Here is a 12,036-nt window from a genome sequence, read left to right on the forward strand (position 1 = left end):
TGGAATTGAACCATCTGAGTGTGAGCTGTGTTGCTTGGTTTTACGTCTTTATGACTTCCATACTAAGATGAGCTCGGTGGGGTCCATTAGTCACATAGTGTCTGGTTGTGGCTTACAGGGGCTGCTTGAGGTGGTGTATGCTCCCAACACAGTTTCTCACATTTGAAGTAGGAAAGCTATAGCAAGAGCAGTTAAAGGGGTTGGCTGACTAATGCCATTTTTCAAGGACAGAACTTTGACATTCATACCACTTAATAAGATGACTTAGGTCAACAAACTGCATAGGATTTTTGCCTCTTGCCTTCGGTTTTGTGGCGCCAGGGCGATTTATCCTGAAAAGGAGTTTTTTTCAAATTCTATCTGCTCCTTAGAAACTTAATATTAAGACCTGAGATTACTACCCTATATAGACCTGACGTAGACCTCCAATTAAATAGTTTTTTTCTAAAAACCATTTTTTTTTTTTGGCTAGATATGAATTTTTTTATTACGGTAAAAAAATAAACCCTTTAAATCAGGGGGAAAAAGTATGAAAAAAATATGAAACAAAAATTGGAAAAAAGGGTTCTATTTAATGATTTTATAATGTTTTTCTAAGTTATATCCCAAATTTCAATGCTATATCTTTAAAACTATGGGAAAAGATAGAATTTGAAGGTCAATATGTATAGTTTTGAGATATGGCCATTCAAAGTTTCTTTTTGTATTTTTACAGACAATATTAATAAATCATGATTATTATGAATTTTATGTTCCTTTTTGAATATTAATAAACTAAAACAATGTTATTTATCATAATTTAATCATACATGAAGATCCTTTTGCTCAATATCTTGCTTTAGGATTCTAGTCACTCCTTCATCCACAACACTCTCTCTTCTTCACTAACTTCACCCACTTCTGAACTCATATTAGATCCAATTTTCTTCTTCCTTATGTTAGTAAGATATTGAAATTGTCTTTTCCTCTTTGGCATGATAAAATTCTTGCCAAAACCAAGAAAAACAGACGTAAAAGCGAGCCAATGTCAAAGGTCAAACTCAAACTTGCACTCTCTGTGAGGTTTTTGCTAGCACTGCAGGATGTAAAAATAAGTTTCAGTCTTGTGACTCAGGGAATCTATACAGATACCATTGCTCAAATTTTTTTTTTTATATTAAAATGTAATAATTACAAAATTTTACGATAACAGAAGAAATACTGCATTTTCTTGTAGGGATCAATGTTTTTTTGGCTTATTGAATTACTTTTACTAATTACCCTGTAACTATGAAAGTAAGAGGAATTTTGACTAAATATTTCGTAGACATATTCTCCATTGTCATTTGAAGCTCGGTAATTTTTTAAGGTTTTTGCGATTTTTATTGTATACCCCCATATATTGGCATACCGGCCGGACCGCTTAAGGGTCACCTACTTGTGGATTTTACCCTGAAGGCCTTATCAGCAGCAAAGTCCTTCAACACACCACTATCAGAATTTGACAATACATTTAATTTAGATTAGACACCAGATGATACAGATCAACTAATGCAAGAGGAAGATATTCCACTGTTTTATTCCTGTATCTGGTACTGATGATATGTAAATAGAGCACGCAAAGAAGCACCCTGACCCTCTGAATAGGCTGTCTTGGATGAAGTCTTGGCTGCAGCTCTACAGTTGTATGACATATTGGTTGTTGGTGAAGTATTTGTTCAACAAGTATGTTCATCACGGTGTCTGGACAGATTCCAGCAGAAAAAGGAAGCTCAGAGTGTATAAATGACAGCAAATCGTACTAAAAAACTTTGGCTGCAATACATGGAGACGGTTGAGGCACTGGATTTGTTTTTAAAGCCAAGAGAACAGGTAACTGGATGCTTCATCTGATACCCATCCCAAAGTCTTTTAATTTTTCATGTCTGGGCACCACGTTTGCAGTAGTCGTCGATACTGGCCTGGACTACCAACTGATCCGAGTAATAGAACAAACTCGGATGAGTACCATAAAAACAACTGGGGGACTGACACAATTGTATGGAATCGCTACATCTCACCGGAGTCAGAGGCTTTCATTGATTTAAGCTTGCCCCAGCGTCAATGGAGCCATGATGTAACTTGTACAGACAAGTACAGCACCAAGATTCTACACCAGCCAGAAAGACAAGAGATAACAAGGAAATGAAAGGTCTCCTCTACTGCCTGCAACAAAAAAAACCATTTGAGAGAGACACATTGCTACAAAACATTGCCCCTGGGGAAACTGCTTATAGTGCTGTAAATGCAGTCAAAGCAAAAGAGGTGATATGCAAGATTCTGCATTAAATGACAGGAAACTATGTTAGTAAGGAGACAAATAGGACGTTGACAATGGACAGTAAGTCATGCATAAAGTTTGATGAATCTTCAGCTACTTTTCCAGTGACTGCTGACAATTTTAACTGCCACATTAAGCTGCCAAGAATCTAGGAGACATCAAGTATGAACTTTGTAACATACCACCAGCTGTTTGATCCATTTGGACTTCCTCGAGAGCCAAACAAGGCAGCACTGGATGATGTTATCTGGTCTATAGGGAAAGGATCTGACATCCTTGGTTCATTATACTGTGAAGAGATGTATCAAGTGCTGGATGGTGGATTACTACTGCTTTGATTACCTTGGCCAAGAGGCACAATATTTGATGCTGTAAGCAGCATGTATGTGGAATACGTTAAACTATTTCACCAGCCCAACCTTATGGTTGATGGCTATGGGTCAGGCCCCTTTACAAAGGACATAATACACCTTTTCTGCTTTCATGGTGTTGTGGATACCAATGTGAACTTCAGTGGCAGCAGACCTGTCATCACCAAGAAGAACACTTTCTGGCCCATAAAAACCTACAAATAAATATTTGTTATGCTATTGCAGAAACTAAAACCTGCGGTTGGAAAGACAGTCACTGCTGCCCCTAACTATCAACATTTCCAGGTATTATGTCCTTCTCTTGGGCTCTAGACAAGACATCTTCCAATTGACCACGATCCACAGGTCGTGGTAACAGGCGAGGACTCACTTCTGAGCAATTGTTTTCTTCAAGATGATAAGATCAACAAATTGTTGAGATGCAGCAAAAGACAAATTCTGTTTGTATGGTCCCAAACCATAGGACTTTGAACTGAGCACCACTCCATTGAGGACCAAGTGGCGGTACTAACTGCTTTATTGATGGAAAGGTATTTGAAAATCCACATCCTTTAAACAGACAGAGGTCAATCCCTGGTTTCCATCCCTCTTTTGACGTCTCCACCAGGAACAGTTAGCTGTAATCTCTACTGGTGTTTTGCACGACTTCCAATACGTCCTTGTCCAGCATTGCCTAAAATTCCTCCCCAAAGGCCATAGCCTTCGACAATCCCAGTGGTAACAATGAATCCTCATCGGATCTCAAAAATTAGCGAAGGGGGAGTTGATGAATGGGATGCGATAACCTGTCTGAAAGATCTTTATCATCCATAAAGGGTTTAGAGGGGCTGTTGCTCATATAAGTTACCACATGATGGAAGGGAGTAATAACTCACTTTTCTTCTTTTTTCGACTGTTGCTTCGACATCTTGCTGTGGGAACAGAGATGTCGCACCCAGCACCAAAGTGTTCCTAAGGGCTAGGGCAGCTTTCTGTCCCCCACAGGTGGAGAAGCAACCTACCATGGCATCTCTCCTTTGAGAACCTAGTTTGCCCACTGCTTGGCTGACTGGCTTGCCAAGTAGGTGACCACCTTATCTCCAGAGAGGATGAGTTCTGTGAAATTTTTCCTCAGAGCCGCTGAAGGAAGGTGGGGTAAAGTGAAGTGGGCTACCATCCCCAACCAGAGATAAATTCGTAATATAACCTGAAGGCTTGCCATTGATGCCTATGCCACGCTGTGGTTTCAGATGCTAAAAAGGATATTTCCTTAAATTTCAGCCTTTTCACTGATGGTCTCTTTGTCAGAGCCTCTATTTCGTCATTAATTGGCAAAGCTGTGGATGGGGTATCTTCCAGGATGTAGAATCTCCGTTACCTAGACAGGCCTGGGTGGAAAACCTTGCCAGACTGGCTAGACCTTAGAGAATTTCTTGGTCCTGCGATCTGAAGATCTACTGTGTTTAGGACTACCTTTTCTAACCTACACCAAGGTAGTTTAAGGTTCGTCTGAGAAACCTTGCTGAGCTCCATGGCAAAAGTCTGAATGTTAGACCTCCTTCCATGGGCTCAGATTACACTTCGCTAGGCTCGTCCTGCTAATCAGAGGTGAGACCTTCAGAAAGGTTGATTTCATGCCAGGGTTTTCTGTCTTAGCTGACAGAGGGCCCTGATCGAGTCTAGGAGAGTTTGAAACGTCCTCAGACCTATCAGCAGAAGAACGACTCATCTCCTTAATGGAGACGAAGCAGGTCTAATGTAGAGTAAATAATTTATTTATGTATTTCATATGGGTATTTAAGAGGTCACTTTCTGCAAATCTTAACAATCAGTCTTCCTCTTCAGAGGGTGACCTCCCAGGCATTGAAAGATGACTGGTTTTCCACCTTTCAGCTGCAGACTTACACCAGGAACTAGAATCACTATGCTTGGCCCAATCAAACATTCTTGGCAGCCTCGTATGATACTGGCAAAAGGTAATGGATGTGCTGGGTACGCTAACCATATGGGTGATTATTTCTGTGATATTCTTTATTTTTTGATGAACGAAAACAGTTACATAATTAAAGCAGTATTATGAATATACAATTATTAACAACCTATTGTAACGGCAGACATGGTGGAATTCAAGAGGAGGTATGGTTACATGGCAATTGTAAGATAACATCCGGGAACTTTTTCATAAATAATTGGGAGCTGTTAATTGGTTCAAAATGCCAGCTAATGGTTACATCTTACATGATACAAAAAAGTTCCTACATACCATCGAAAACAACCCATGAGCAGGATAAAATCCAACATCAGTCTCCCAAAAGTAAATAATGAATTTGGACAATGTTAGTGGTATTCACATTTTAGGTGATTTAAAAGTAAACTACAGTATTATGCTCCAGCACCCATTAGTCATACAGAGAAACCAGCCAAAACAGCCAGAAGTAGTCTATTTATTATAGGGAATTATTCGAAACACACACCGAAAAAAGAAAAAAAAAATCTGGATTCACCCCTGTCGTCGTTTGTTTATTCATGAGCAACTTTAAAAACTACTGTATCGATTTTGATCAAACTTGGTTGTCATGTTATGTATGACCTAAGGATGAACCTGTAGCATTTTGGATAAAGTACATAGTACATCAAAGTACAAGTATGTCAAATATAGTGTTTGGTTGATGATTGTAGTTTCCTGAATTCTGTACTACTGCTTCTAAAATTTCGTAACTCTTTATAGCTAAACAAATGCTCTGGTGTACCATCTAAATCTCTGCACAACTTGCAATGCCTGTCGTTTTTATTCCTGTATCCTTTTATATTCATGATATTCTTGTAGCAAGACTTCATTACTGCCGTTTACCTGCAAACATTATCATAGTATAACATCATCTATGCCATCCTTCGTAGCCAAAATCTTGGTGGATATAATGATGCCTAATTGGTAAAACTGCATACGTTTATTTGCAGTAGGCCACATAATGGTCTTGAAGATGTTTCTACTCTGACCCTGACCTGTATCATGCAAACACTGGACCTAACAGTATAAACTGTTAAAACGAAACAAATGACTATCGACAAAAGACTCATCTCTTTTAAGCATATGAGCTATAAAGAGTTCTATACTTCTTTGAGATAGTTAGATACAGAATCAAATACTACTAGTACATATGCTACATCACTTATTTACAATCATGCGATTAAAGTCGAACACGTTCAGACAAGGCAATAATGTTTCCTTCGACACATATAGCTATATTGTGTTACATCTACACACAAATTACGATTTCTCATAGTCAAATACATAAAATTTCTAGAAAGCCATTATTGTTTACTTAATTATTTGGCTATTTTTTTTTTTTCATTGGCCCTTTCACCTCTTATTTCTTTCGTGAGTGCTGGCCTTTCATACATTCTTGCTGGTTGCAGGGTTGGAAATAAAATACTTTGTTTTGTCAAGAAGTCTTTAATTTTGCTGAATATTGACCATGAACATCATCGTTTTCAACTAACATTCATAAATATTTTGCCTTTATTTACTTACGAATACAATCATTTTGTCGGTCAAATTTAGTCCAGTTCAAATTGTTATAGCATGAACTTGGTAATTAAGAATGAGAGAGAGAGAGAGAGAGAGAGAGAGAGAGAGAGAGAGAGAGAGAGAGAGAGAGAGAGAGAGAGAGAGATTATAGCATGAAGCTTAGACAATCAGAAATTTCTAAATAAGTACCTCCTGTAAAAGATGTGGCGTTGAATTCAAACAATCAGAATGACTCTCAGTAATTTAATCTTTGTGGTAGCTGTACCTTTGACCCACTATATATATTCTAAAAAAATCCATTTCCGCAATTTTGCATTTCATAGTATATCCTCATACGCTCCTTTGTTGATTCGAATAGGTCCTTTTTGGAAAGGTCAAAAGCATGTGCCGTATTTTAGTGTTGGGTTCTCATTGGATTTGGTTTGAAGCTAAAGAATTTGGTCTGCATTTTTCTTAGTATTACACAGAATTTTTAGAGAGGAATAGTTATCCTTTGTATAACTCGCCAAGCACAGGAAAGTAAGGAGAGTCCCTTTTTGTGTTTTTAGACTTATTGATAACTTTAAGACTCCGGTTTAGGTTACTATGAGATGGAGAGAATAATTCATTTAAAGAGAATTAGAAAAAATGAGTTGTGGTTCGTTGAGTTCACCGAGATTTGCAATGAATAGTTCTTAATTTCTATTGAGAATACTGAGATATAGTTGACAGTCATTTACTTAGATGCAGTTTAATTAAGCGAAAGGGCGGTTTTTGAGCTTTACTGCTATTAGTGAAAACTTGAAACATTGGTTCTCGTTCCTTTAAACTTGATTAAGTTTAATGAGAAGTGGAAAAAAATGCTTCTTAAGATATATTGAGTTCACTGAGAACTTTAAATGATGCTTCTTATTCAATATTGAGTATACAGAGATAAAAAAGGATACTTATTAGTCTGTATTCAGGTATTGTAAACAAATATATGACACAAAAATGGCTGTCCTCGATCTTCATAGTTACTGAGGATATTTGAACCCTTATTCTAAGTTTAATTGAAACTGGGGAAGATGGTCTTTGATTTTCATTTTATTGTACTATACACCCGAAGGGTGACATTGGATCTCCAATAAGTGACATCAAGCCAAATTGAGAATTAGTTTGGCTGCAACAGGAAGGATAGAAGACTCTACTTGGAGAATGGACTAACCATTTCAACGACGACTCTCATGTTGTAGGTGCAGACGCCATTGGCACACTCTGGAAGAGGAATAACAAAGTACAAGTTCGATGCTTTTCTTGACTTCTCTTGTTTTGCTTGGAAGTGTAAAAGAATAAAACTCTGATATTTCATTATTATTATTATTATTATTATTATTATTTACTTTGCATGGCATTTTACCGACCTCAACTATCATTTTCGTCACGTGACAACCAAATCCTAGTACTGGTTCATGTGGCACTCAACATAAGGTTTATTTTGCCATATATCTATCTATCTACCTATCTATCTATCTATCAACCTATATATCTATCTGTCTATATATATATATATATATATATATATATATATATATATATATATATATATATATATATATACACATACATACCTTTTGAGAAAACAATACAGTGCCTTCTTGTTTTTAATGAAAACATGAAATTTCTAAATAGATATGCCTGATGTTTGTTTAGATTTAATTGAATTTCAAGAGAAAAACTGCAAAAGTAAGGTTTGTAAAAGAGGTTTTCATGAAAGATAATTCAGTGGCTTGTGTGATCTACCAAAGTTAGATTTCATAAAAAGTCATTTTCTAAGAGGTGTATGTTTATATGGATTTCAGAAAGTGATTTGATAAAATGGAAAAGGTTTTTATGACTCATGAAATAGAACAGGTAGAATGGGTTTTGAGATTACTTGACAGTATAAACGGAAAACTACAATAACTCACTTTTCCCAGAATCCTTGCTCGGGGCTCCAGTAGTTGACTGTTGGTGTGGTTCCACTTGGGATGTTTCCAGAGGAGTTGTGTTGTGAGAAGTTGTAGTTGTTTTGTTACTAATCACGTTGGGAGATGTTGGTAAAGTTTGTTCAGAAGGAGTTGTCCCTGGATTTGTGTTGGAAGGATTTGTAGTTATTTTATCAATAATTATGTTTGGAGTCGTCGGTGAAGTTAATTTAGAAGTGGGAGTTTCTGGATTTGGTTTCGAAGTTATAGTTGTTTTATCAATGATTATGTTGGGAGTTGTTGGTGAAGATAGTTTAGGAAGAGTGGTTTCTGGATTAGTTTTGGGAGAAGTTGCAGTGGTTTGGTCAATAGTTAAGTTGGGAGTTGTTGGTGAAGATAGTTTTGGAAGAGTGGTTTCTGGATTAGTTTTGGGAGAAGTTGCAGTGGTTTGGTCAATAGTTAAGTTGGGAGTTGTTGGTGAAGATAGTTTAGGAAGAGTGGTTTCTGGATTGGTTTTGGGAGAAGTTGCAGTGGTTTGGTCAATAGTTAAGTTGGGAGTTGTTGGTGAAGATAGTTTAGGAAGAGTGGTTTCTGGATTGGTTTTGGGAGAAGTTGCAGTGGTTTGGTCAATAGTTAAGTTGGGAGTTGTTGGTGAAGAAAGTTTAGGAAGAGTTGTGTCTGGATTTGTGTTTGGAGAAGTTGCAGTTGTTTGGTCAGTAATTATGTTGGGAGTTGTTGGTGAAGAAAGTTTAGGAAGAGTTGTTTCTGGATTTGTGTTGGGGGAAGTTGCAGTTGTTTGGTCAGTAATTATGTTGGTAGTTGTTGGTGAAGATGATTTAGAAGGAGTGGTTTCCGGAGTTGCATTGGGAGTTGTAGTTTCATCTGTAGTTATTTTGTCACTACTTGTGTTGGGAGTTGTTGAAATTGATTCAGGAGGAGTTGTGTTTGGAGTATTTGTAGTTGTTTTATCACTAATTGTGTTGGGAGTTGTTTGCGAAGTTAGTTGGGAAAGAGTTGTTGCTGGAGTTGTGTTGGGAGAAGTTGCAGTTGTTTGGTCAGTAATTATGTTGGTTGTTGTTGGTGAAGATGATTTAGGAGAAGTGGTTGCCGGAGTTGCATTGGGAGTTGTAGTTGCATCTGTAGTTATTTTGTCACTGCTTATGTTGGAAGTTGTTGAAATTGATTCATGAGGAGTTGTGTTGGGAGTATTTGTAGTTGTTTTATCACTAATTGTGTTGGGAGTTGTTTGCGAAGTTAGTTGGGAAAGAGTTGTTGCTGGAGTTGTGTTGGGAGAAGTTGCAGTTGTATCTGTAGTTGTTTTGTCACTGTTTATTTTTGGAGTGGTTGTTGAAGTTGGTTCTTGAGTAATTATAGTTGATGTTGAAGTTGCAGTTGTAGATGTTGAAGTTATTCTTGGAGAGGATGTGCTAGGAAGAGTTGTTTTAGTAGTCCCAGTTGAAGAACTTTCTGTAGTTGTAGTAGTTTTTCCTAGATGAAAAGAAAGCCAAGATTAGTCTAAACTACTTGAAGGATCCAGTTATTAAGGTTAGAGTTTAATATATGAAGATTCATAGCTAAAGTTTTGAGTTTAAGTTTCTGGGTTACTGGTTCTAAATTGTTTCCACCATAAAATGCTTTTTTCTAATACCTGGTCACCTGACTGGCAAATTTAAAGCTTTACATCATACTTGAAACTTTTTCTTGCACCAGCAAATAATAATGCTATTAAAAGAGCTTAGTATTGCTTTAACCTCTTATGTCTTTACTGTCTTAATTACAATAACATAATGTTCCATGCTTTGACAACCTGTTACAGTCATTAACGCTCCTATTTTAATCTTTTGATCTGTCTATTGTATTCCTTCAGATATCCGATTGGATTCTTCAGTATATCCGTCCTTACAACCTTCTGTCCTAATTTTCTAATTTCTTACATGTAAATATATGATCTCTGTTATCTTTTTGCTTTACAACGGTCACTAACATCATCTTTGTATTTTCCAAGGATATTTTCCCAATGTCCAGCATATTCAACCTTATTTACATGACCAAGATAGTATTGTTTGTACTAATTTATGTGATGTAAGGTTTTGTGTCATTTGCTTCTATTGCTTTTATTCATCAGTTTTTATTTTTTCCTCTATCTCTCATATAACCTTTTTCTTGATTTTTCCTTAATTCCGTTTTCCCCAAATTTCCCATTGTATCTTTGTATTCTATATCTTCAATGCTATTACTCTAAAACGGTAGCATTCTTAATTGAGGTTCCAGATTTGATCTTCAATTGCCTCCCTACTAAAACTTTTTCTTCAGAGTTTACGTTATGAATTCACATAATATTTTTATAGTACATTCTGAAGGACACTGACCATAGTTATCTATACATTCTTCTTTCTATAGTAAATTGCATACTTTCTCATTATCCTTTTCTTTTGCTCTATTTCATTCAAAGTTTCTACACTTGCAAATATTGCTGGGCGAAAAGGTAAAGGTTTCTACACTTGCAAATATTGCTGGGGCAAAAAGACAAATTTTCTACACTTGCAAATATTGCTGGGACAAAAAGTCAAAGTTTCTACACTTTCAAATATTGCTGGGAGAATAAGTAAAGTTTTCTACACTTGCAAATATTGCTGGGACACAAAGTCAATGTTTCTACACTTGCAAATATTGCTGGGACACAAAGTTAAAGTTTCTACACTTGCAAATATTGCTGGGACACAAAGTTAAAGTTTCTACACTTGCAAATATTGCTGGGACACAAAGTTAAAGTTTCTACACTTGCAAATATTATTGGGACACAAAGTTAAAGTTTCTACACTTGCAAATATTGCTGGGACACAAAGTCAAAGTTTCTACACTTGCAAATATTGCTGGGACGTAAAGTTAAAGTTTCCACACTTGCAAATATTGCTGGGACACAAAGTTAAAGTTTCTACACTTGCAAATATTGCTGGGACACAAAGTCAAAGTTTCTACACTTGCAAATATTGCTGGGACACAAAGTCATAGTTTCTACACTTGCAAATATTGCTGGGACACAAAGTTAAAGTTACTACACTTGCAAATATTGCTGGGACACAAAGTCAAAGTTTCTACACTTGCAAATATTACTGGGACACAAAGTCATAGTTTCTGCACTTGAAAATATTGCTGGGACATAAAGTTAAAGTTTCTACACTTGCAAATATTGCTGGGACACAAAGTCAAAGTTTCTACACTTGCAAATATTGCTGGGACACAAAGTCAAAGTTTCTACACTTGCAAATATTGCTTGGACACAAAGTTAAAGTTTCTACACTTGCAAATATTGCTGAGACAGAAAGTCAAAATTTCTACACTTGCAAATATTGCTGGGACAAAAACTAATTTGCAGATTTTAACTTTAAATAATATCTTTCCAACTCTCTTTATGTTTCCATACTTCGTATTTTTGTGTACCATGTATTCTACCTTTTCACTTCTCTTATCCATATTCACTGGTCTGCTTTTGCTCTCTGCATACCATTCTCCCAGATACACTTGCTCATTCATTATACTCACTCGACCAGTCTTCACTCTTGCTCTTAGATGTTTAATCTTTATGGATCCTTAAGACCACAGCTTGCTAACTTGGCACTTACAGTAATCTTCTTCAGAAGCTTCAAGCCATGACAGTTACTTCTCCCACTTATCACTTTTTTCCTTCCTTTCTTTGGAGAATATTATATCAACTACAAATCTCAGGGATTCTATTTTAGTATCTCTTATCAAAGTTACATTTTCCTACTTTTGGAATCGGCTTTGGCTGTCCCTTTCCCACATAGCTTGAGTTCATAAATACTTTTCTTACTTATTTTCCCATCAATTTTAACATTTTCTTTTATTCCTGTTAGGCAGTTAACGATTCCTTTGCCATTTTTAATAATTTTCCTTAATATCAATGCTTCTTTC

At 36.5% G+C, this 12,036-nt stretch overlaps 3 protein-coding genes across 3 annotated transcripts in view; 1 reads left to right on the forward strand and 2 right to left on the reverse strand.

Moving 5' to 3' along the window:
- Positions 1 to 12,036, forward strand: part of LOC137648733 (uncharacterized) — a 332,677-nt gene that overhangs the window by 207,336 nt on the left and 113,305 nt on the right. The window lies entirely within an intron of this gene.
- The window catches only part of LOC137648245 (uncharacterized), a 67,968-nt gene that overhangs the window by 37,947 nt on the left and 17,985 nt on the right, over positions 1 to 12,036 (reverse strand). The gene's annotated exons all lie outside the window — the stretch shown is intronic.
- LOC137648573 (mucin-2-like) overlaps positions 7,006 to 12,036 on the reverse strand; it is a 6,680-nt gene continuing 1,649 nt past the window's right edge. Inside the window, exons 3-4 of the mRNA XM_068381484.1 lie at positions 8,107 to 9,591; positions 7,006 to 7,414 (exon numbers count right to left, since the gene is read on the reverse strand). Of these exons, the coding sequence (XP_068237585.1) occupies positions 7,344 to 7,414; positions 8,107 to 9,591 (1,556 nt within the window). The 3' untranslated portion in view covers positions 7,006 to 7,343. The remainder of the gene's footprint in view (positions 7,415 to 8,106; positions 9,592 to 12,036) is intronic.

Source organism: Palaemon carinicauda, chromosome 10 (assembly GCF_036898095.1).
Source record: "Palaemon carinicauda isolate YSFRI2023 chromosome 10, ASM3689809v2, whole genome shotgun sequence".
NCBI lineage: Eukaryota > Metazoa > Arthropoda > Malacostraca > Decapoda > Palaemonidae > Palaemon > Palaemon carinicauda.